General features: G+C 41.6%; 1 protein-coding gene across 4 annotated transcripts in view; it reads right to left on the bottom strand.

Annotated features, from left to right (window-relative positions):
* Nucleotides 1-611: 611 nt before the first annotated feature.
* Nucleotides 612-27023, bottom strand: part of MARCHF8 (membrane associated ring-CH-type finger 8) — a 160671-nt gene continuing 134259 nt past the window's right edge. For 2 of the 4 annotated variants that reach the window (XM_037056707.1, XM_037056709.1), the window contains exons 4-9: nt 9390-9472; nt 8306-9148; nt 7087-7104; nt 6721-6901; nt 4605-4752; nt 612-4182 (exon numbers count right to left, since the gene is read on the bottom strand). In XM_037056707.1, the coding sequence (XP_036912602.1) occupies nt 3878-4182; nt 4605-4752; nt 6721-6901; nt 7087-7104; nt 8306-9148; nt 9390-9472 (1578 nt within the window). In that variant the 3' untranslated portion in view covers nt 612-3877. The remainder of the gene's footprint in view (nt 4183-4604; nt 4753-6720; nt 6902-7086; nt 7105-8305; nt 9149-9389; nt 9473-27023) is intronic. The other 2 variants (XM_037056708.1, XM_037056710.1) reach the window with 2 other exon arrangements.

Below are 27023 nucleotides of genomic sequence, written 5' to 3'. Positions count from 1 at the left end.
GGATGAATTCTCCTGGCTAACCCTGGATACAGTATGTCCAGGACAGTCCTGGCCTCCATTCTTTCACCTCATGTACAAAAGTAAAGCTGTGTGAGTGAAGGTTTGCAGTCTTTGACTAGAGCATCCGTGGTACTGCCATTAGTCAGGGAAGCGCTGTTAGCAGCAGCCAAGAGAGGCAGCCAGCCTAAGCTATGGCCAGAATCCTGCTGGACCTCCAGACCTGGTTCTCTCAATAAGCTGGGCTGTGGTTTAGTAAATGTTTTAACAGATAAGGCTAGTTAAGCAACCCAACTACTCCAGCAGTCATGTTGCCATACATGCCGTGATTGAGCCTGGCTTCTCTTGAGGCAGTAAATTCATACACAGCCCACATATTTCCAACAAGCACACCTGTAGGCACTGCTTCAGTTTCCACTCTCATGCCCGCACACCCTCCAGAACCCATTCCCATCCCACTCATCACCAGTATTGGGGGAAGCTGTCCTCCCTCAAGAAGCAGGTGAGGAAAATGGATACCTCCAGAAAGTGTGATTTTCCTCCCTAATGTAACAGTCAGAGGAGCCCAGAGACGTTCCCAGACTCCTTGCAGGAAAACACCTTCATAGAAAAACTTCTTTGTAAAGAAGTGCTTTATTGCTGCATTTAGACACCCCATGTATAGCACAAATAAGCCCATGTACAGAGTATTATTCAAGTGGTGATACCAGGAAACAGTGAACACACACAAAAGAATACAAAACTAGACATCTAAGTAACTAGAAATTCCCTAAGTGCCTTTTAGAAACTTCCCCACACATGCTAGTGTAAATTTGTTTTTTATTAACAATCAACTTTCTAGAAACATTGCATCTAAATAGGTGATGAGTTGTTTATGTCTTTCCTAGGCTAGAGATGGAAGCTGTATATTTCAAATCAGACCTAAAAAGGTTAAGTATTTCAAAGTGTATTTGCATCAGGCCAAAATGTTCCCAATCCTCCTCCAGCCCTATAGCTGACCACCAGGCAACAGAAGCAGCTCGCACCTGTTCAGGCATTACCTGAGGCTCGGGAACTAGTCCAACTGCCTGAAGTCCGTATATCTGTACCCAGGTAGGGCACACCTAAGGTTTTAAAACTAGACCCATAAGATTGAAAAAAGTGGACTGAAGTAAAAAAGCAGGGGAGGTGGCATAAGAGGACACATGTTTGAGTGCTGGAGTAGGAAGTGACCTTTTATAGATATTCAGAAAATTCTTAAAACTTGGGCACAAAAAAATGAAATACTGCTGGCAGCCAAAGAAGTCACAAGCCCTTGAGTTTTACTGTAACTTCTTGGGGAATAAAGGTCAGGTCAGAGAGGGCTGGCTGGTGACACCCCTAAGGGCTGCTGCCATCTCTCCATTGCCTGGCCCACAAGTACCAGCCCTAGTGGCCCTGACACCTGAAGGCTCATCCCACATTTCCATATGGTTCAGTCAAATGCCATCCTCCCACCAGAGCGAGGTGCAGAATGAAAGGAAACTGGGGATTAACCCCAAAAAGCATTTAGAGGGCAAGTGACAGACTAAAGAGAATACCAGGCAGATCCACTGTCCCCACTAGATGGCAGCACAGCACAGTCTTGCAAGTGCTTCATGCCTCACTGTTAGCTCCTGGGGGAAAAATACTAGACCTGGGACTAAGAATGGGGTCAAAGGGGCTCACCTAGAATCTGCCAAGAAGAGAGAAACTCAAGGAAGCATCTGTGTGTCTTTCCAGGAGAGAAAAAAAAGGACCTGGGACAGACCTCCATAGGCACAGTTGTTTTTGGAACTTGGTGGGAAGTGATGAGATGGAGAGAGGGCTTCAGGGCAGAGGAAAGGATTCCTGCTTAAAAATCTACCTGTCTTCACATAACTCATCACCTGTTGTTAGAAACTGGCAGACACAGGGCCTTCTTTAGCCCATTTTGAAGGTGCAGAATCAGGGATGAGCAGGATCTAGCAACCCTGAGTAAGCAGTCTGCCTGGTGTCTCCAGGCAGAGAAAGGAAGTGGATAATTGCACTTTGAGGCACAGTGAACACACAGGCATGGCTGGATGTGACTAGGGGACAGTGAGAGGGTAAACTGATCAATTTTCAGGGGCTGGTGTGGTACCCAGCCAGAGAAAGACCATGGCAGTGCAACTCCCTAGATCAGAGACCACAATCCTGAAGAGTCAGACGCTGGGTGGGAAGAAGTGGTAGAGCACAGTCTGCTACCACATACACTCCCCCAGAGCTCAGACACCCTTTAGCTTCCTTCTGGTTCTCAAAAGAAGCCACAGGGCTTCCCCTCTGGAAAGCAAAGAACTCATCTTGTGTTTGCTTCATCCTCTTAAACACAAAAGATGAGGCACCTAAGGCTCAGAGGACTAAGAGCAGTACTCACAGGCACATGTAGTGACACCTGGAAAGCCAGCATCTGGGATATCCATGTTACATGGCAGATCCTCCTGACCTAGATTCCTGGACTTCACTCATTTCCCTGGAGTAATGAAACTAGTTTTTAAAAACAGAATTTTAAGTAGACTTTTTGGTAGTCATTTTGGTTTTGTTTTATGAAAAATGGTATGGGAGATAACCCCTAATGACAGAACAGACTGATTGCAAGGCCAGGAGCTCCTAAAAGATCACCTCTATTCAGTCCAGTTAAGGCGACAAATGGTTGTGTTGAGTGCAGTAACACAGCAGGCCCTGGTAGTTTGTGGCTCCCTACTGGCCCTTATCCCAGAGCTAGCCTGCCTGCCTGCCTGTCTTCTCACGTACAGAAGCTGGCTGAGATGGAAGGAGCCCAGGAGCATCTACAGTGGACACACCCTAGTTGGTGCATGCTTACTCTTTTAGTGTGAGGCCAGTACAGACTAGAGAGGTTTGTCTATAAGGAAATGATTTCTAAATACTCAGTTTTGTTTTAATTACTCACTTCTTTTCCTTTCATTTAGAACTCATAAGCTGTTCCTTTACAGTGTTGACCAAAACATTTTTAAAAACATTTGGGGCAGGCTCCTGTATAAAGACTTGTCATAAGCAAGCTTGAAACCACAGTTAATGAGGCTCAAATTACCATTTAGAATCCATTAATTCCCATGAGATGTTATGAAAAAGTGTCCGACCTGATTGTGCTGCACTCTAGCCACAAGTCTTTAATGGACACAAGATTAGATGTCACATTTCTCAGAATACAAAAGGCAACATGGTTTTAGATCTGTTATAACATAAAAGAGATAATCAGGGTCATAAAGAGAAGATCTCTATCTGTAAGAGACACTCTTAAGTTTCAATCTTACTGGACACACATAAAATAAAATATAGATTCTGTTTTTGTAAAGTGCTGTTTGTTTAGCGAAATCACTTGCCACCATGCACAGAGCACTGCGGTCCACCTGCTGAGAACTGACAGTGACAGCACTGGAAGAGGGAGCTTACCGCCCTGGGTTCTCCTTAGCAGGGAGGAAAATCCTTGCACCACGACTAGACTTTCCCAAACACTTTGCTCCAGGGTGGGGTCTGCCGACAATTGGAAGAGTTGTATACCAGGGCCTGAGTACCACCCTGCTCCTGTTCTTCCCTCAGGTGTGACATGTTACCCCTCATTGTGCTCCAGACATCATGTGCCAGCTCCCTGTAATGATGCCACGAGTCTTCTACCTTCCCTTCCCATAGATGTGCACGTTGAAGTGGAACCCAGACATGTCCAGCCGATGTGAGAGCTTTCCAGGATATTCCATGAAGAGGGTTTAGAAAAAGAGAAACCATTAAAAATAGTCACCTGTCCAATCCGTGCTATTAAAGCATGTAAGAAAAGGTATACAATTGGCAGTAAACAATTTCTGTGAGCTGTTCATGGATGTCCAGGAAAACTATACCCTCCACACAATCAGATGTGAATGATTTCTGCTCCACTGCCTTCAGGTTCTGTGCAACAAGAAGAGTTTGTGTCGGAATGACAGATTCCAAGTTCATCTTTATTTTCAAAGTTGGGCTCTGTGAGTGTAGTTTTTTCAAAAATATTCTTTTTGCTTGTTTCTGGACAATTTTGAACATAGATGACTCTGTTATAAGCCTTGAGTCTCTTCCACAATTGCACATACACTTTGCACTGAACGTACATAAAAAGAAGTCCGCCAGTAAAGCCAATGGCCACCACCACCAATTTAGTCCAAAAGGGCCACTCTAAGATTCCTGGAAGGAAAACACCTGGTTAGCCTAACAGATGACCTTATTTAAGATCTTAAGTAAATAAAACACAACTCATGAACTTCCCATAACCCATGGATACTTAACTCATTAAAGCCTATCTCACTGAAGGAGGGGTGGGAGAGGGTGTTCACTTCCTTATATCCTGGTCTTCCAGGAAGCAGTTCATGGAGATTCTCTCTCTCTCCATGATTTGATCTCTTCTGACTGGGTTTTCAAAACTACTCACAACAAGAGAAACACCCAAGTAGGATGGCTGGTTGCCTCACAGCTGGTAGCCCCTTCCAGAAACCCAGACATTTGAGGTCTGACTTGAAAATCAATCCAGAATAACACTCCAATCCTGAGACCCCAATGTGTCACTCAGGACCTCTGTGCTGAGCTCCCCTTTAGTTCTGAGCACATACCTGTTGCCTGTCCCTGCTTGATTTCCTCAGCAGTGCGGTCAATGAGCACATACAAGGACCAGACCACACAGGTGATGGCGATGACATGGAATGTCACTGAGCACATGATCTTCCTGCGCTCGCTGGCTGTCATCTGCAACTTCTCCCACTGCAACGACAGCATGCAGGGCATGAAGCTCAGGCTCACAGAGTAAAAGCTACAATGGGGGTGGGAGCCTTGTACATAGGTAAAATTGGCCTTTCTCCACTCTCCCCCTTTACCAAACTAAATGAACTCCCCCAAATACCCAAAGTTGTTTTCTTTAAACCACTTGGCTTCAACAAGTTTCCAAGTACTGGTATTTGGAAACTTGGTATTACATTTTTGGTATTATAATTTTCATTCCAACTTCCCGCGCAATGAAAAACAGCTAGGATCTAGGTAAGTTATGAACCACGACCAGCAACTCCCTGTCTGCTTATTCTCACAAGCAGACATCAAATGGCTCAATAAAAAATTCTGTGATTTCAATTCTGATGAAAACTGCACATTTTGAGTTTCCCTGACTTGCTGACTAGCATGGTTGAGGGGAAGATGAGGGTGATGATGTCACAACACAGTAGCAGGTGGATCACACTTCATCATGAAGGTGATGGTGGAAAGTGTTCACCCTTTGCTCCTCTGCTATTTTGGCAGCAACAGCCTGACACTGATGCTAAGAGTTCCTGATACAAGCAGTCTCTGCCAGTCCCATCTCCTCTAGGAACTCATGAATTTACTCCAAATAGCCAGATTTTCTTTTTCATTTGTCAGTTTCCAAATCAGAAGAAAACATATAGAGGCAGAGAAAAAGAACAAAGTGTAAACACTGTATATCCTCTGCCAGCCCTACTCATAGCCTCTTTCCAGATGGTTTTACATGGGAGAAGCTGAAAAAGCAAAGCTTCATGGATCACCTAGGTTGGTCAAAGTGCCATAAGACTCACATGAGAGACCAGCACAGGGAAGGTGCCCAGTAAATCAGAAGTACCATAAAGGCCATTTTTTAAGTAGTTTACGCTTGACTTCTCTGAAGTCCACATTGCTTTCTGCTACGGTTTGGTGCATATTCACTTGGCTTCTTTCCTCAAATACTCCCCTGATCCCTGATTTCCTATTATTTCCTAAGACATACTCAGTTCAAGCCTCTCATACTCTCCTGAAATGCTCACCCTCACCTTTTTGGTATATGCTTTTCTCCAGAGACAAGCTGACCTCTGTAATCTCCTTTTACTTCATCTCCAATCCTACTGATCCTTCAAGAACTGTTTCAACACCCAGACACTCTATGATGCTACCAACACTCTACTTTCCAGAGCTCTAGCTCACAATGAGTTCTTCCTTTTCTAATGTCTGGTATGTTCTATTGCCATGTAAATTAGCATTTAATTGGCACTGTCATATGCTGTTATCTGATGATGTGACTGATTCCCTTTTCAATCTACGTATTAAAATTTTGTAAGAACAAGTCTTATATTGTTCCAGACAAAACCTTATGTTCTGGATATAGACAGACACATTGAACAAACAATGTTTGCAAGGATGTGAGTGCAGAGACAAGGCTCCTCTCAGAGGAGTGGAGACATGGGCCTGACGAGGGCTGTACTACCTGTAATGCCTTTGCTTCCTTTCTTTCCCCACCCTCCGATCTAAATATTTGTCAGGGAATAGACAGTAAATATACTATGTTATGCTTTGCTTTGTGCTGGGGGAGAGATACTGATCTCTAATCTACAGTTCTAATTAGAGATAAGGCATGAAGAATTAGTACATATAAAGTTAAATGCTGACTAAAATGTCACAAAACAGGTCAAAGACCAAATGAGTAATGCAGACAAGCAAGCAGTCTTACTTTGAAGGAAAAAAGAAAACGTTATGGCTAAATGATAACAAAGAGCTTCTTCCTCAGAGGAGGGACTTGTAAATCAGCATCAGAAACAATGATCTCTACCATATGATGTAGGCACCATGCCCCACTCTTCAAAGAGGCAAACACAAGTAAGCTAAGGCTTCATCCAGACTCAGGTGCTCACTCTTCAGGGGCACACATTTCAGTGAGGTAAAAGCACTGCCCAGGCTAAGTACCCTTACACATACTTTTCTCAAAGGCTTCAGCTTGGTCTCCATGATGAACTCGTACTTGCAGAGCTCACAGCAGCGTGTGTCAGAGCTCTTGATCCACTGCTGCAGGCAGGTCTGGTGCACGAAGTGCAGGCTCCCTGTGCAGTGGCAGGGGGTGATCAGAGGGCTTGCATCATCCCCTTCACAGTGACAGATCCTAGGGCAGCAGAAAAGCCAGTCATCACAAAGAGGACTACACAACAGGGAAGGTAGCACTTCAGTGGAAGGTCAACACCCCCAAAGAAAACATTTAGAAACAAACATCACAAAATTGACTGCAAGTACAAAAACATACAAACATAAGTGAGGACAATTACTACAAACTAAAAATTTCTACCTTACCACACCAACATGTAAAGTCTGAATGGCATTTGGCGTCAGAAAGGAAAAAATAATATAAGTAATGACAAAACAGTCACTTTTGGTGAGACATAAGAATTTCACTGAAAGATAAATTTAAGGCAACATGGAAGCATCTTCCAGAACTTAAGATGTTAAAATAACTTGAAAAAAAAATTCTGTGTAAAACAGAATGAGAACTATACCTTCCAAATATACCAGTGATTTAAAAAGACGGTGGAATTTTTTTTTTAGCATAATCACTGACCTCAGCTCCATAGACCACAACTACATATTCCTGTCAGAGAGAAAACAGAGAAATCACAGTACCTCTTCTGGATCTCAGAAACATTATAAAGTACTGCAATTTCATTTCTTTTTGCAGGAGCATTCACAGGAATAGGGGAGAATTTTAAATCATTCATTATATCAAAAGATTCAGGGTACATACAATACAATATAGTTACCTTATTTCAAGAAACTAAACAGACTTTTGAAAAACAGAATAGTCTTTGCCAGCAGCTACAGGGCAGCAGAGGTATCTGGCCTAAAAGAGCTGGACTCTGGCCCCAGGGAGGCTCTCCGCTACTTGTCTCTGACCCAGTGGTTAGACATGGTAACAGCTGGCCCTAAGGACAGGTAACCAGGGAAAGGCTGGACTGGGGAAGGTGTTAAGTGTGGTGACAAAAAGTGAATTATGGAAGATTTTGGGGGGCCAGACAAGGATGTTGCACATAGGAGGAGATAAAGGTAGAAAGTGGAATTAGGATCTGGATAGAGGTAGCTACATCCAAGTTAAAAAGAGGGGAGGAAGGACAGCCTCTCCCCACACACATCATGTTGTAGGTGGAGCAAGGGGTAAAATTGAGGATGCGAGGGGCTGGCAATCCTTAAGATATAGACCATCAAACCAAAAAATCTTTCTTCCAATTTCTTTATGCAAAATCTACTTATTTTTAGTTGAGAAGAATCAGCTTGACCTTTAATATGTATAGCTTCTTCCTCTTTTATCATCTGTGAAACTGTCTTGGGACCCATGTCATAGAAACTGGTTTTTCAAATGATTATCAATACTCTATTTTTCTAGAGAAAACTACTAACCCTCAACTGTTTAAACTGCCTACTAATTCATTTTCCTGAAACTTCACATACTAAAGCAAGATGAGGTTACACAGGTGTGGGGAGCAGAGATGGACAGAATGATGGTTCTTGGCAAACCAACCTGCAGGCATCCCCTGACGTGGACACAGGAGAGATGGGGGGACATTGTTCAGAGAGGGAAGAACAATCCAGGTCACTGTCCTTCTCCGCTGAGCAGAGGGGTGCCCGCAGGACCTTACTCTTCAATTTTGTGGATTTGTTGTCCTCAAAGACGTCATCATCTCCCATTTCATCGGAGCAGAAGCCTGTGCTCCCTGCCAGCCCACTGGAGGACTTGGCAGAGTGCAGGTGAGATGCGCAGCTCTCAAGCTCATGAAACCTGTGCAGGCTGTTGGCACTCAAGCCATGTGAGAAGGAGAACAGGTACCTGAGCAGTCTTCGGCTTCTGGAAACAGCCTCACCATCTGCTTTCTCTTCCAAAAGAGGGATGTGTATACCCTCCTTGCTACTTTCCACCTCTGAGGCAGCTGAATTATTGGCAAATAGGGATGAAACACAAAATTGCTTGGAATGGCCAAGAGGTTTGCAATTCAGAGTTCTTTTTTGTCTACGATGGAACCTGTCAATTCTGAGACATGGATCTTGAGAGAGTATCAGTTTCCCTTCAGAGCAAATTCTTTCCACATAGTCAAAATTTTCCAAAGGGTCCTGGGCCTTCTCCCTGACATCATTTAAGGATTTTGAGAACTTTAGTGTTCTTCTGGCTTTGGTATTCTGATCAGGCTTCCAGGCCCGGACCCATTCTGAACCACCAGAATTTCTCTTTGATGCCTGTAATGTGTCTTTATAGATAACTGTCACAGTGAGCCCTTGTGTCAGAGAACTCTGGCACTGAGGAGCTTTCAAGACAACAGCAGACTGCATGGGACTGTGGTGACAACACTCAGAAAACACTGCACTGGAACTGCATGCAGAGAACAGTGGAATAAAAACACAGAAAGTAAAAACAATTTTTAAAGAGAACAGACATAAAAGTGAAGAAATGACACTCACGTGGCAACTTGGTAAGGAAACAGCACATAAATCTGGGTCTATTGTTCAGAGCAGACATATTGACCAAGCAAATGAAAAATCAGGAACCTAAGACACTAAATGCTTACTTTTGGGATGAAATGAACCAGTGTAGCACCTGAAGCATGTGTTACCTGCAGATATCCTGATTGGAAGGTGTGGCAGAAGTGCGAGAGAAGGCAGACACTGGAGCCGACACCAACGGAGGACCCCCAGCCTGTAACAACACACCACCCGTCAGTTTTCAGGAAAGAATCAAGAGTACTGTGAATACCATCTCCTTCTGAAGGGGAACAGCGAGAGAATCTAAGGATGTCTGCTATTTCCTACTGCTCAATGAGTAGCATGTACTAGGTCCCTACAAGCTGAGACAAAACAAATTAAATGGCACCCTCTTTTTCTTATATGTGGGTGAAAGTGAAGTGAAGAAATATTTGCAACTCTGGAACAGCACCATTCATTTGCAGATTCAGTAGTCATTTATTCCCTAAGCATCAAATTTAATTAGTTGTACATAGCTCACAAAACCAAGTACTAAAAGGTGAATGGAAAAAACAAAAAACTGCATAGTACATCACTGCTGGCACTTGCTTCCCTGCTAGCAAGTTTCTGGGATAACCCTAATAAAAAGTGGCAGGATATGAGCACTCTCTCCTACTTATAACCTCAGGGTTGGGCTACAAAACCTGCAACCCTGCCAAAGCTCTTTACACAAAAGGGAGACTACAGGGCCACCAATCCATAGCTCAACCTGTGGCCCAAGAGTGGGGTGAACACAGAATGCTTCCAAGGGTTCTAACGAAAATTTAAATTTGAAAGAACATGTAGCAAGAGGCCATGAGATAGAGCAAGTGTTCTGAAAGGCCAGGAATAAGCCCAATTTAGAGTAAAGACCTAGGAGGGTGAGGAAACACCACAGCTAAGCTAAGAGAAGTGGAAGGAAAGAAATACCAACTGGGAGGGCTGCTCAGCTGAGGATACAAAACCACCACTAGAGGGTCCTGGAGCCTCCCACTCCAGACTTTATGGAGCTCTTGTTATGCCTTATCAAGAAGCAGATTCCTAAGTTTCCAAGACCCTCCCAGCACCATGCATCTTCATGTAAGTGCATTCTTCTCTCCTAGGACAGCTAGCCTCAGTGAGCATATACTCCACACAATCTAAAGAGCCACATGAATATAGTATACCTGTCCCTTGTATCTGGGGAGATTAATTCTAGGACTCCTCACAGATACCAAAATCCACAGATGCTCAAGTCCCTTATTTTAATAACATGATATAGTATTTGCATATAACCTATACTTACATATAGGTTACAGCAGGCTGTACCCACACATCACTTTATTTCCAAGGAATTGGGCAGTGCTCACATGTGGCAAACTCAATTTTTGCTTTTTGGAACTTTCTGGGATTTTTCTCCCCCTGAATATTTTCAACCCACAGCTGATTAAACCTACAGGTGTGACAGCCACAGATGCGAAGCCCATGAAGATGAAGGGCCAACTGTCCTATGAGTCTATTTTCAAGAGTAAGCCACATCACTTCTCTATCTTCCCAAGGATAACTCAGGTGGCCTTCAGCCCTGCTCCTTGGTCCACAATTCCCCAGCTGGGGCCTGCCCCGACCCTTTTGCTAAACACTGGAATTCCACCCTGGAATTCCAGCTACAGACCCCTCATGAGAGTGAGCCACCAAGATAGGCAACACCATTATCTAGAAGCTCTCCCCTCTTTCCCTCTTCTGAAAATGCACTGGCTTGGAGAGAACCAGGGCTGAAACTTAAGGTGTTTAATCAACCACTCTTCAGCATGGAGAATAAACATCATTTTAAATCTAACTCAACGTAAAGAAACTCATCCCATAAGTTACATGTTATCATGCTGCATGTGTATGCTAAAATCATGTAGCATTCCTCAATCTGCACATCTTCTGAGTCAGCAAAGAATCTACACTTATTTTTTAACAATATACATATATGAACATTGGGTATATTTTCTTTGCAAAGTTCCTAAGATTCTAATGTTTAATTTATTTGGAGACATGAAAATGACACCATCAAATAACTTGCCACGACCTTGTCACAACTCTTCCTAAACCAAATTGAGGCTAGGGGGGTTTCAGGACCTGTTAGACATTATGCTGTTACATTCCCACTGCAGAAGCCACCCTCCTGTGTTTTCTCCTGCACCCTCCTCTCATAGAGCCATCCCAGGCTCCACTCTTGGGGGCTCCTCAGGCAGATCCCAGCCCAGCCAGAGAACAGGCAAAGGCTCTGCTACCTAGACTCTGAAGATGAGCATAGGGCCTTTACTGTCACACACTACAGGGAAGTGGGCTGAGGGTAGCTACACTAAGGTCCTGAACTCCTAATCTGCCTGTCTCATATACTCAGTCCTATCCGTATATGGAGACAGAAAGCCTGCTTGAACTTCTTGTTCCCATCGTTTATTCTTTTACTTATAAGCATGACCAGTTCTGTTCAGCATCTGTAGACAAGGCCAGAAATGTATCATGAAGGCTACAAGCTGGTCATGTTGTACTGTAGGGAAGTGAGACCTTGGACGAATGTCTGGCTATATTCACATCCTGTTCCCTTACTACTATGAGGTCAGCTCTCCTTCCTCTACGTTGCTGAGTCAAGTTTAGTAGCTCAGACTGAGGTACAGAAGGATGTCCCCTTTCCACACAAGGAATGGAAAAGTGCACTGCTCCCTCAAAAGGTAGAGGGAATTTCCTAGTTATCTCATTCTCTGTTACATAAGGACATTATCTCTTGAAAGCATACTTTCAAGAGAAAGTATACTTTCCTGTATTCTGAAGAGAAGGCAAACCATGTAGGAGGAAAATAGGATCTTATCTGAACAGTGAGGCCCTTCCAGGGTCAGTGTACTGGGAGGAAGCTGGTCTCAGAAGGGAAACTGAAAACAAGAGAAAATGGTCTCTCACTCCTGTTCTGATATTCAAGTAATCCTTGTCAAAATGGGGAGTCTGGGGTAACAATCACACGCCCGTGAAAGGGGACTGATCTGAGATAGGAGGAAAGAGTCTCAGAACAGAACAAAGCCTAAATTCAGAAAAAGCAGACTGTCTACACCTGTCACAGGACCTTTGATCACTTCTCTGCAAAGTTCCCACCAGGTGTATCATGATAAACTCATGCACAGTTGGGTCTGTACTTACAGCAGAAGATCGTGCCTGTGAGACTGTGGCTGCAGTCCCAACCACTGCCCTGTTTGGAAACTAGAAGAGTATGAGCATCCTCCCGCCATGTTCCTGCCCTCATCTCATCCTCCTCAATCCCACAGAAAACATCACGACGCATTCACAGCATTGGGAAGCACTCCAAAGCTCCCAACGAGAAACAAATGTCTCTTCATATTAGATCTTGAGGTTTCAAGGAAATTTTAAAAATCTACTTACTGTAGTTTTACATAAATACAAACCTGCGAATGCTTTATCCTAGCTGACTCCAGAGTGAGGAAACAAGAATGATTTGTGGGGCCATCACAGCTGTCATAAGAGGCCCTTTCTGTCACTGGCTAAAGAGAAGCCCGAGCAGAGTTCAGAACCAGTCCATATGCAGATGCTCACAAAGGCAGAGCTGAGCAACTTTACAGAACTTAACTGGTATTATGGTGAGTAAAATCTATCAACCTACCTATGAGGATTTAAAACACTGGCCTGATCAACAGCAGCAAAAAAACTGAAGCTTTAAGCTTCAAATATGGTTACAGGGTTACTGTCAAGGTCAAGGCAAAGCAAGGGCCAGCACTGTCTGTTGAGAGCTCAGAGCACTGACAGCTCTCTGAGGAGCAGCAGGCAGGGTGGCTTGCTGTGCCGCACCTCACTCAGGAGAGCAGCCCCTCCTCTCCACAAGGATCAATGACAGGACTGTTATAATAAAAGGTGTAAATGTCCCATATAAGAAAATTCCAATGTGTGAAGAAAACTTAGGCTCTCTTAGGTTCCTGCAGTTCTTGGTTCTCAAACAAGAGATTTTCTGTCATGTCAAAGAATATAAGGCAAGCTCAGTACAAAAAAATTTTCACAAAAACTCCCTCTTTGTAAAATGTTGTAAGCAATTATAGCAAACCTCTGGATTCTGTCTAGTCCTAAATCTCAATTGCTTTAACTTCTTAAGAATGACAACTACTTTTATACACTCTGTTTTGCTATAGTCAAGTCACTCAGTAGGTGCCTTCCCTATGAGTCACTGCTTTGAACAGTTTTAATCAAGGCTGCCAAACACATACGAAGAAAACTTTCCACATATCCTCGACAGAAGGTGGCATTTCCCCTTTCTTTCTTTTTTAGAGAACTTACTGCCATTGGAAGGAATATCTTAACAGACTTATCAAGCAGACTTCTCAATTTGAGTAGGACACCACCTTTTCCTTTGAGGCTTTTGCTTCAACTTCCTTCCCTTGTTCCATCCTTTGGGTTCTTCACAACCTCCCTCTCTGCCCCCTCCTCCTGCTCATTCTCTGTTGCCATCTACCACTGGGCTTTCTTTTCTTTTACCAGCAAAGCTTCTTGTAAACACTTGAAGTTGCAGATCCTTAAAAAAAGTTTACATCAATTAGGTTTTGGGCCACAAAAAATGGCCTGGTTAGTTTGCTTGCTTTTAAGCCAGAAGGAATTTGAAGATGAAATGGATAAGGAGGGTTAAGAGGCAAGTGGGGCTGATTTTCTCAACTGGCCTCAAATTATAGTCTATCAAATCAATCAATTTTTTTCTACTTATGTGAGAATCACAGGGGAAAAGGGGAGGGACTCACATGAACAGGTATGAAGGACACATGGACAATAACTAAGGTGGGGGGTGGAAATGGGAGGGAGGTGGGGAGCACTGGGGAGGCAGGGCTGGGAATATAAGAAAGAAAACTGTAGTTGAACAAGAATTAAATTTTAAAATATTTTACATATTAAAAAAGAGAACTAAAGAGCACTGGGGAATGTGAACTAGGGCACTACAATTTCTCTGTGCACTTTTGTAACCCTGATCATTTTTTAAAACTGACTCCGAGCCATTTTCTCTAGGAGTGGCTACCACTGCCAGATAATAAACCAGGTTATGGTTTAAACATGCTTAATCTCTATCATAATGAGAAATATAAATTAGGTAGTCAGTGCTGGACCTGGGAGGCCACAGCCACCACCATGTCCCATCAGACCAGCACCCAAGCAAGTAAAGATGTTAAAAATGTTTTTGCCAAAGCAAGAAATGGAAAATGTAGACTTCTGAAAATATCTATTGAAAATGATAGACTTGTGACTGGATCATCCAGTCAATGTAATATCTATTGAAAATGATAAACTTGTAACTGGATCATCCAGTCAACATTCAGATTCCTGGGATAAGGATTATGATTCCTTTCTTTTACCCTGTTGGAGGAAAAACAGCCATGCTACATATTATTTCATGTTGAATTCTCAGAATGCCCAGAGATATGAATGGATAGTCATTGCCTGATCTCCAGATCATTCTCATGTTCGTTAAAAAATGTTGTATGCAGCAGCAAGAGCAACTCTGAAAAAGGGGTTTGGAGGTGGCCACATTAAAGATGAAGTATTTGGAACAGTAAAGGAAAATGTCATTAAATGGATATAAAAAATATTTGCTGTCACAGTCTTCTCCTGTCCCATTGACTGCAACTGAGGAAGAATTATGACAGTTAAAATAAATGAAGTCCTGGCTGGTGTAGCTCAGTGGATTGAGCGCGGGCCTGCGAACCAGATGATCGCGGTTCGATTCCCAGTCAGGGCACATGGTTGGGTTGCAAGCCGGTTCCTTGCAGGCTAACTACCAGCAGGGGATGCACAAAAGGCAACCATACATTGATGTTTCTCTCCCTCTCTCCTTCCCCTCTAAAAATAAATAAATAAATAAAATCTTTTAAAAATAAAAATAAATAAAAAAAAATAAAAGGGACACAAACTGATGTGGGTGTGTACACTAAATATCAAATATTGCAAGAGGCAGCCTTTCCTATTTCTTGAGAAGCTTTTCAGGCCTTGGAAAATCTGAACAACAGACAGCTCAACTATGAGCAACTGGAAATAGATATAAAAAATGAAATTATTATTTTGACCAACACAACAAATACAGAACTAAAACATTTGCCAAAGAGGATTCCCAAGGATTCAGCATGTTACCATTTCTTTCTATATAAACATTCCCATGAAGGAGACTATTTGGAGTCCATAGTTTTTCTTTATTCAGTGCCTGGGTACACATGCAGTATAAGAGAATGGATGGTGCATTCTAGCTGCAAGAGACCTGTGCTAAACAACGTAGAAAGACACCTACAAATCAATGTCATTAGAAAGAGAGGCAGATAATAGGGATGAGTTGACTACAGACTTCCTTTATGAAGAAGTACACCCCAAGCACCATGCACATCAGCTAAGTTTTCCAAAACCAAAAGGTCCTGCAGAAAAAAGTGGAATCCAAAAATTAATCAGTGGTCCAGCTAAAACTGAAGCCACTACTTAATGATTAATCATTATATTAAGTACTACAATACTCGTTTTTTCAAAGTCCAGCAAAATTTTAGTATAGGAAAACTGAAATCATTCCATGTTGATACGCAGTAAGGAAAAAATTGTACTTTTTGAAAAATAGTACTTTTCACTTCTGTGTGGTTTTTTAAAAAATATTTTAAAATTATTTTTTAAAGATTTTGTTTATTTATTTTTAGAGAGAAGAAAGGGAGAGAAACATCAATGTGAGGTTGCCTTTCATGTGGCCCCCAGTGGGGACTTGGCCAGCAACCCAGGCATGTGTCCTGACTGGGAATTGAACCGGTAACCCCTTAGTTTGCAGCCCATACTCAATCCACTCAGCTACACCAGCCAGGGCTCACTTCTGTGTGTTTTCAAAATTAATGTTGTAGAAGTCTCATGATTTCTATTTTTGAATTAAAGCTAGAAAAGGTTTCAACACGGTGATGTTTGATTTTTTCACACTGTTTTCACAGTGATGATTCCACACTCCCACATAATTCTTAGTTTTTCTTAATTTGGTTTTTTAAGTTTTTTACAGATTGGCCAATTCCAGAAAGTCTAATGTCTGAAAGTGAGATATATTTCTTATTACTCTTTAGTGAGACATTGTTGTAGACCACTCTGCCTGGTTTTAGGAATTGTATCTCTACCCCTTGTGGCTAAGGGCGAGGGATGACCTTTGGAATTCGAGCTGCAGGAGACAAAGCTTGTCTCTGGTAGCAAATGCTGCCTCAGTTTCCTCTCCCTGCACCCAAAGCTTGGTCGGAAATCAATGACGGGTAAGATACCTCACAGCAGGAGGGAGGGTGCGAGGCAGCCTAAGCCAGACTCAATTACTTAGGAGGCCTTCATGGAAGGACTGGGGCGGGTGGGGCGCGGAGGCTGCAACAAAGAGCAATGGACTCTCACCCTCCCTCCCCCAGCTTTGACATAGCCTGAGTCCCCTTGTTCTCTGGGAGAAGCGCTTCCTGACTCTAATCCCCTTGAGCCTGAATATCTGTTGGGGAGAGGTGCAGCTTCTTGTCTTGCTAGAGCATGTTCTGGGGAAGAATCTGGCATCTCAAAGACTTCCTGATAAACCTGTGAAATCTGCTCTGCTAAGAGTGCTTTCATTCATATGTTAAGGGTTCGAGCAGGAAACCCTAAAACTCTGTTCCTGATAGACTCTGAAGCCTTCAGATATCTTTGAAATGTTATCTACTGTTTGATTCTTGCTGCCCTGTATTCCTGTGTATTAGAACCCAGTAAAAAGTTATGGAGGAGGGGGCTCAGGGCCTTTTTCTCCTCGGAGAAACTGGCTGCTTCTGGCCTTTGTCTCTCCTGAGAAACTGGCCACTTCTCCTCCCTAAGCAGATCACATCATGTCTCGGTGATATTTACTCTCATCTGTGGCACTGGGTGGGGGGGACTTGTGTGGAAAGTCGCTCCCACAAAACATCAAAATTTTTTTAAGGAAGAAAAACCCTAAACTATTCATAGTACTTAGGGAATATGTTAAGAACCAGCTTAGACTTTCTAAGCTGAAAATCAGCGTGCCTATGTGGGAAGTTGCTTACTTTGAGGAGCACTGCTATCAAAATGGGATCACACCTGCAACTTTAGAAACAGTGCTTCACTGCAGCAGTGTTCTCTTTGACTTTTTGGTTTTTTAAATGGCATTAAAATTTAAGAATATCAGCTCACTACAAAACCTTAAGGGTACAAGATACTTTTTGTATTGCATGATTTCTCATGTCATTGAAATGTTGGGAACAAGAAAAATAGTCTCAGCCCCAAGGAGCCTGCATCCCTAGCAAACATCCTATCCTGTAAGTTGACTGCCATCTGTTTAGTTTCAAAATTTTCCTCTCAGTTGAGTCAGACCCCACCCTGTTCCCACGCACAGGCTCTGTAAGCCAAAAGCTAACCACCATATCTGCTTCTGTGCAACGCTTGCTTGCTTGCCTCTATATAAGGACTTAGCTGTAAGCGCTAGGCGAGACTCTCCTTTGCAGCCCTTGCAGGCACTGTGTCTCTGAACCTATGTTCGCCCCTGCGCAGGTTAAATTTGGCCAATAAAGTAACATCTTTGAAACCCTGAAATACTCGGACATTTGTTCTCACGGTTGGTGGATGCAACAAAAAGACACACTTATACAGGTTTAGTGATTTCTCTTTCTAGTACTTTACAAATTTCTATTTTTAAAGTAAGTCATTTTATTGTAAGTAATGTGAGACCAAGTATTTATGCTCAGTTGGATATTAAATTAATGTAATTTAAAAGCAGTACTACTGAACATCAATAATACTGACAAAGTTTTAAACATCAAGATTGATATCTCTCCAAAATATATTTATAGGCAAATATGCTACATCACTTTTGAACAAATATTCAGGTTTAATCAAGTTGTTTTAAAGTCCCAGGGTTTATCAGCCCAAGACAGTTGAAATGCTTAAGACTCTTCTTTCAACAAGGATGCCCGCTTTCACCACTCCTATTCAACATAGTACTGGAAGTCGTAGCCACAGCAATCAGACAAGAAAAAGATGTAAAAGGCATCCAGATGGGAAAGGAGGAAGATAAACTGCCACTGTTTGCAGATAACATGATAATGTACATGGAAAATCCTACAGACTCCACCAAAAAACTACTCAACCTAATAAATAAATTTGGCAAAACATCAGGGTACAAAGTTAATACTTGGAAATCAAAAGCACTTTTGTATACCAACAATGAAATATCAGAAACAGAAATCAGGAAAAAAATCCCATTCAATACAGGAAGAACAAAACCTAGGAATAAACCTAACCAAGGAGGTAAAAAACCTGTACTCAGAAAATTATACAACACTGAAGAAAGGAATTAAGAAAGACACAAATAAATGGAAGCATGTACCATGCTCATGGATTGGAAGAATTAACATCATCAAAATGGCCGTACTACCCCAAACGATTTATAGATTCAATGCAATCCCTATTAAAGTACCAATAATATATTTCATAGATAAAGAACAAACATTTTAGAAATTTATCTGGAACCATAAACAACCTCAAATAGCTGCAGTAATTTTGAGAAAGAAGAACAAAGTAGGAGGGATCAAAATACTTGATATCAAACTGTATTAAGAGGCCACTGTAATCAAAACAGCCTGGTACTGGCATAAAAACAGGCACATAGACCAATGGAACAGAACATGGAGCCTAGAAATAAACCCAAGTCTCTATGGTCAATTAATATTTGACAAAGGGGGAAGAAGAATAAAATGGAGCAAAAATAGCCTCTTTAACAATGGTGTTGGGAGATCTAGACAGCTACATTAAAAAAAATGAAACTCAATCACCAACTTACACCATACATAAAAATAAATTCAAGGTGGATAAAAGACTTAAATATAAGTCATGATACGATAAAAGTTCTAGAGGAAAACATAGTCAGGAAAACATCAGACTTTCCACATAGCAACATCTTCACTGATATGTCTTCTAAAGCAAGGGACATAAAGGAAAGAATAAACAAATGGGACCTCATCAAGTTAAAAAGCTTCTGCGTGGCTAAAGAAAACAGCATTAAAATGAAAAGACAGCCAACTATACGGGAAAACGTATTTGCCAATGATACCTTGGACAAGGGTTTGATCTCCAAAATATATAAACAACCCACATGACTCTACTCCAGGAAGAGAAAAAAGCCCATTTAAAAAATGGGCAAAAGAGCTGAACAGACATTTCTCCAAGGAGGACATAGAGAGGGCCCAGAGACATGAAAAGATACTCAGCATCATTAGCCATTAGAGAGAAGCAAATTAAAACCACAATGAGATACCACCTCACACCAATGACAATAGCCATCACAAACAAATCAACAAACAAGTGTTGAAGAGGATGGGGAGAAAAGGGAACCCTAGTGTACTATTGTTGGGAATGCAGACTGGTGCAGCTACTGTGGAAAACAGTATGAATTTACTCAGAAAACAAAAATGAAACTGCCTTTTGACTCAGCAATTCCACTGCTGGGATTATACCCTAAGAGCCCTGAAACACCAATCCAAAAGAACCTATGCACCCCAATGTTCATAGCAGCACAATTCATAATGGCCAAGTACTGGAAGCAACCTAAGTGCCCCTCAGTAAATGAGTGGATCAAAAAACTGGGATACATTTACACAATGGAATTCTACTTAGCAGAGAGAAAGCTCCTAACCTTTGTGACAGCATGGTTGGAACTGGAGAGCATTATGCTAAGTAAAATAGGCCAGGTGCTGAGGGACAAATACCATATGATCTCACCTTTAACTGGAATATAATCAACAAAAGAAAAAGAGCAAACAAAATATATCCAGAGACACTGAAATTAAGAACAATCTAACAATAGCCAGAGGGGAGAGGGAAGTAAGTGGACAGTGGGGAGAAGGGATTTCAGGAACTACTATAAAGGACACATGGACAAAACCAAAAAAGAAGGTGGAAGCAAGGGAGGGAAGTGGCTTTGGCTTGGTTGGGGGGGGCAGTTGTGGGGAGAAAATGCAGACAACTGTAATTGAACAACAATAAAGTAATTTAAATAAAAAGAATCTTGTTTCAATTTGTTATTTCAAAACACATTTAAAGGTTTTCTAAAGCTCTGCATGTTCAGCTACAACCTACAAAGATTTTGAGTCTCCATCTTCTCTGATACTTGAAATGGAGCTGGAACACTTCATCATGTTTAATCTGTTAAACCTACTGCAAGAGCCATAACTTGGAGGTGCTTTCTAAATGAACTGTGGGAATCCAGGATTTATAATTGTTTGATCTAAACTTAAACTTTATGCTGCATAAAACAGTATCAGAAATGCACACTTTTAGTATAAAATATGAAACTCACTTTTACACCTTATTATGTAAGGTAGTATATGCACCTTTTAGAATTCAATGTGTGTTCAAGCAAAGTATATTACAACTAATTATAGTTTGACAGATTTTCTCTAGAATTAAGAGTAGGATTTTGTTTGCTTAAAAATAATCAGACTATAATGTTTAAACATGCAAAACAGTCAGCAGTAATGTTGCACTTGTTTAGTAAAGATGCACTTTAAGTTGTTCCCTGGGTGCACATGTAGACACAACATACACACAAATTCCTTCACTGAGAATCCTGAAGCTGGTAGTTTTTGTCAGAAAGATTGTTGACCTGCCATGAAAGCATAAAATAATTTAGTACTGAATGTTTTTCTGTATCATTCATGTGTTGGAATTATACTCTAATTCCACCACACTACATGAAAATAAATGGACATTCTAGAGCATAGATGTGATTATATAGTCTTAAATTAATTATGATTAAACTAATGATTGTTGAGAAAAATACAAATTAAAACTATGATGAAATATACCAACATCAACCAAAAAGTTTTTTTTTAATAATAATACCTATGTTGGCAAAACTGTGGACAAGCAGGCATGCTTATACATTGCTGGTGGGAAATCAAACTGGTGAATCACCATAAAATGGCAATTTGGCATTTTCTACCAGAATTACACATAAACACACATACAGCAATTCTTTTTTTAAACATATTTTACTGATTATGCCATTACAGTTGTCCTATTTCACCCCCTTCATTCCCCTCTACCCTGCACACCCCCTCCCCCCATTCCCCCCTTTAGTTTATCTCCACGTGTCTCAAGTTCTTTAGATTCTATATTTCCCATACTATTCTTGCCCTCCACCCTATCTATTTCCTACCTACTGTCTATGCTATTTTCTGTACCTTCTCCCCCCTTCTCCTCCTCCCACTCCCCTGTTGCTGACCCTCCACCTGATCTTCATTTCTATGGTTCCACTTCCGATCTAGCTGTCCTATTAGTTTGCTTTTGTTTTAGGTGTGGTTGTTAATAACTGCGAGTTTGCTGTCCTTTCACTGTTCATATTTTTTATCATCTTTTTCTTAGATAAGTCCCTTTAACATTTCATATAATAAGGGCTTGGTAATGATGAACTCCTTGAATTTGATCTTATCTGAGAAGCACTTTATCTACCCTTCCATTCTAAATGAAAGCTTTGCTGGATAGAGCAATCTTGGATGTAGGTCTTTGGATTTCATGACTTGGAGTACTTCTTTCCAGCTACTTCTCACCTATAACGTCTCTTTTGAGAAATCAGCTGACATCTGATGGGAGTTCCTTTGTAGGTGATTGTCCCCTTATCTCTTGCTGCTTCTAGGATTCTCTCCTTCATTTTAATCTTGGCTAATGGAATTATGATGTGCCTTGGCGTGTTCCTTCTTGGGTCCAACTTCTTTGAGACTCTCTGAGCTTCCTGGATTTCCTGGAAGTCTATTTCCTTTGCTAAACTGGGGGAGTTCTCCTTTATTATTTGTTCAAATAAGTTTTCCACTCGTGGCTGTTTCTTTTCCCCTTCTGGTACCCCTATAATTTGGATGTTGGAACGTTTAAAGATGCCCTGGAGGTTCCTAAGCCTCTCCTCATTTTTTTAAATTCTCATTTCTTCGTTCTTTTCTTGTTGGATGTTTCGTTCTTCCTTCTGGTCCACTCCCTTGATTTGAGTCCCAGTTTTCTTTCCATCACTATTGGTTCCCTGTGCATTTCCCTTCATTTCAATTAGTTTAGCCTTCATTTGTTCTTCTCATTTGTGACTAAAATCAACCAGTTCTGTGAGCATCCTGATCACCAATATTTTGAACTGTGCATCTGATAGGCTGGCTATTTCTTGGTCACTTAGAGTTATTGGCTGTGGGGCTTTGAGTTCTTCTTGAGCCATGATGCTTTGGTCTGTTCATGCCTGTTAAGTATGAGGGGCAGAGCCCTAGGTGTTCAGCAGGGCAACTCGGTCACTGGGTTGCGATTCTGTATGACCCCGCAGGGCAGGGTCAAAGAGGGGCAATAGCAGGCCCCTCTGCTGCTTCCCGCTGCTGGGGTCTTCGCAGTCCCTCTCACTGCTCGCTCTTTCGCCTGGTTTATCTCCGCCGGAATGTGTGACCGCAGTCAGCCTGCCACCTTGTGCCCTCACTGGGTCTGCCCCTCGCAACCCCATGCCTGGGATCTGCCAACTGCCACCCATGCGCCTGGGTCCCTGGGTCCCTGGGTGGGTCAGGCTGAGTTTTCCTGCACAACCCCTCTCTGCCAGTCACTGGCTCTGCCCCTCGTACCCATCTGGCTGAACGGTTCGTTGTTGTCAGACTTCCGTATAGTTCAATTTTCTGTGTTTGGTTGTGTTTTGTTACTAAAACTGTTGTTTTTAAACTTGGTTGTGCAAGGAGGCACAGTGTTTCCACCTACGCCTCCATCTTCACCATACAGCAATTCTTTTTTTAGAAATTCATCCTCATACATATGGTGGCAAAGGGCTGGAGTAACCTCAATGCCCATGAGCCTGGGGACTGAATGAGTCAATACAGGTACTTTGACAGAATGGAATGGCAGGCAGTCATCAAAAGAAGGAAAAGCTCTGGGTGCCCAGTTCTGGGGGAGTGGAGGGAGTGGGCAGAGGGGACAGCCACACTGTGTACACTGGCAATGTACAGACTCTTTATCAAGGAAAGGGTGCACACTCTCAAGGCTCCTGATGGTGGTTTCTCTGAAGCCTGGAAGAAGAGCATAGACCCTGGGTAGAAAAGGACAGTGACTTTGGATGGAGACCTTTTCCAACCATTATACCACTTTTACCATGAACAGGCAGGTATTTCTTAAATACAAATCATCTAAAAAATAACATGTACCTGAAAGTTTAGGAAGTAAAATAAAACTGCAAAAACACAACCAATGGTAATGATTTTCCAATGCTGGGAAGACTGGTAAAGAAATCAATTTAGTGGGTCATGACCTACACTTTTTAAAACCATGAAATAAAATAGAAAATATCAAGAATACATCTGACATCATAAAGATTAAGTCTTTGGAGGGAATTTTTTCTTTCAGTTATAGGTGTGAGTAAACTGAGTTTCAATTTTAAAAACTACTTCTTATGAAGGATCACTGTCAAAAAACTTGAAAGTCATTATACTATATGTACATATAGAAAATACAACATATGAAAATATGCAAAAGAATATCACTAAATCAAGACCGCACATTACACTGTCAGCCATCAGAAGTGAGGGGCTCCGGCAGCTCCCAGGACAGCTTTCTTCTACATGGATAGCATTTGCCACCTGTGTTACATTTATATAGCTGTGTAACAAATTACCACTGACTTACTGGCATAAAAGTACATTTATGTATTGTCTGATACACCATGTGATGGGATCCTCTGTTTAGGGATTCTCCCTTTATGATGGCTCTGGGGAAGAATACACTTTATTCAGGGTGTTAGCAAAATGCAATGTCTTGCAGCTTCACCACTGAGGACTCTGTTTCTTTGCTGGCTATCGGCCAGGGACTGCCCTCATTCACCATCAATCCCTCCTTATCTTCAAGTCCACTCTTGCTTGCAATCTCTGACATCCTTTGACCACCAGCCAGAGAATGCTGTCTGCTTTTCAGAGATCATGTGATTCCATTCAATCAACACAATATGATCATAAGAGTAATAGCTTATTATAGATTACAGGTTCTGGGCCTTAGGGTAGAACATCTTTGGGGGATCATTTTAGAATTTTTGTTTACCAGGCTACCTTACATTTCCTTCCTGCTCAAAAGGTTACTAAATAAAACGGCCCTTCCCCTTCCAACCCAAGAGATAATAACCTTCCCCCTCCTGTCAGCTCAAAAGACCTGACTTCATATAATAAAGTCAAATAAAGTCTCACTTGGTGTTTAGATACTATAATGTACATACTGAGATTACATTTCAGGAAATTTATGCTTAGCACAGAAGTTACTCTGGGAAAACAAAGGCTTTGTCATGACGGACACTGATTTCTATAAATAAACACCCAGTTATATTCAACTTGAAAAATTAACTACAATGAAGGAGAAGCCAGTTCTGGGACTGCTCTGATAAACATACATTACATCTCTATGAAGGGCTGTACCAAGGGCTGTACACAACAGCAATTAATTAAAACTAGTCATTTAAAGAGTCAATATAAAATATATACAATATAGGATTCATGAAGGAGTGTGCAATAAAAACTACTGATTTCTAAAATAATTTCCCTTTATAAATGACTCTCAGCATTGCCTGGCTAGTAGCACTAAACACTGAATTCTTTTCTTTAGTGACCTTTCAGGGTGAGTTAGAATTACGTGAATAGCATTAGGTCCCCAGCAAAATGAGAAGGATACATCATAGCACTGTCAGAGTAAGGTAACAGGTGCAAGGACCTTCTCATAGCTCATCTTCCAAAGCAGATCTTTCGCCTACTGTTGGAGATCTTGAAAATGTAGCTTGCTTTCAATAGATTACACTTAACACAATGATTTCTGGGCAGAGGTGGCTTCACATTCCCAGAAACTATAAATATAACCACAAAAATACCCCACCCAAATCACCAGAAATAACATGCTATGGTTACATGGCTGTGTTTCTGGGCTACTTAACAGTCAAAATTCCCTTTACTACTACAAACTTCCTTTAAATATTTAACTTTGCAAATATAATAAAATATATTTTTATTTTCAAGATTCTCCTTTGAGAAAACTCTAGGGTGGTGGCACAAGCACTGTTTTTTTATTTTAAAGTCTTCATTTTGTGTTTCTGGGGCCACTCTTCCAGGCACACCACCTCCCAAGGGCTTACCCTCTCAGAATAAGAATTTAAGCACTAAAATTGGGTCAGTAATCCACAGGCCGGCTAAAAGGATCAAATGAAATCAGAGAAGATGCAGAGACATGAGCACTCCATTCCAGGAATATCTCCACTGTGAAGCAAGGCTTCTGTGTGGATGACTACTGCTTGATGATCTGCAGAATATATTTGCAGGTGTGTGCTATAAAATGTCCTCATTCCAACAGAGGTTACCCAGTCCACTCGCTTGGGATGAAAAGAGTTTCCGCCCAGGCTACTCATCTAGCAAGTAAACCTAAAACCTAGAACAATCCTGACAGGACATGGAAGACAAGAAGGATAACCCCAAACTCTAAAGCCAAATGAGTCAGGTGAAAAATAAAATCAGTAATCTTTTTAATCACAAACTCTCCCCTCCAACAACCTAAAAGAACATTCAGAGATCTGCTTGAAACCCCTTCCCTGACTCCAGTACCCCAACCCAAGCTCCTTCCGTACTCTGCCATTCAGTATTGGTCACTCAGCACTACAAATCCTCTGGCTCCTTCTAGGGGTGATTCTATACTCCTCCCAGCATGACTGGCCCTTTCTCAGGTTTCTCCTCAAAAGGACTTATTACCCCTATTAATCACTGCCCTTGTAACCTGTTCATTTCTTTCATAAAACTATCAAGGCTTATAAAAAGATATTTCTGGAATAATATGTTAACTTAGAAGCTGCTGTTGTTCGGCCTAGCATTGTGCCTGGCACACAGGCATGTGTACAATGATCAGTACCCCAACCCCTTGTGTAAATGAATAACACAAGTAAACTCTGGAGTGACTGTCTCTCTATTAATACATCTAAAACAAAGTCCCCAAACTTGTTGATACAGAAGGCCACATTAGTGACTTGGAAGTCAAAATAGTAAAAATTACTCCAACAGAACAGCAAAATGAAAAAAGAATTTTTAAAAATGAGAGTAGTATAGTATAAGGGGCCTATGGGGCATCAAGTGCTCTAGCATTTTCATTATAGGGATTCCAGAGGAGAAGAGAAAGGGAAAGGGGCAGAAAGAATATTTGAAGAAATAATTTCTGAAAAAGAAAACAGATATCCAGGTCCTAGAAGCACAGTGAGTTCCATATAGGAAGACAAAGAGGCCCACACCAAGACATAATGTAGTTAAAATGGAAAAGGTAAGGATAAAGAAATGATCTGGAAGACAGCAAGAAGGAAACAACAAATCACAAACAAGAAAATCCCCATAAGGCTATTAGTTAATTTATTTTTTTAAAGATTTTATTTATTTATTATTTATTTTTAGAGAAAGGGAAAGGGAGGGAGAAAGAGAGGGAGAGGAACATCAATGTGTGGTTGCTTCTCATGCGCCCCCTACTGGGGGCCTGGCCTGCAACACAAGCATATGCCCTAGCTGGGAATCAAACAAGTGACCATTTGGTTCGCAGGCCAGTGCTCAATCCAATGAGCCACACCAGCCAGGGCTATTAGTTGATTTCTTAGCAGCAACTTTAGAGACCAGAAGAGAGTAGCAGGACATATTTACAGTGCTGAAAGAAAGGAATCTACAACCCAGAATACTGCATTCAGCAAGCTTATCACTTGGAAATGAAGG

The sequence above is a fragment of the Sturnira hondurensis genome, unplaced genomic scaffold (assembly GCF_014824575.4).
Source record: "Sturnira hondurensis isolate 20B ecotype Veracruz unplaced genomic scaffold, ASM1482457v3 Scaffold0009125, whole genome shotgun sequence".
Taxonomy (NCBI): Eukaryota; Metazoa; Chordata; class Mammalia; order Chiroptera; family Phyllostomidae; genus Sturnira; species Sturnira hondurensis.
Note: the sequence above shows the minus strand (reverse complement) of the source record. Positions and strands in the feature narration are given on the sequence as shown.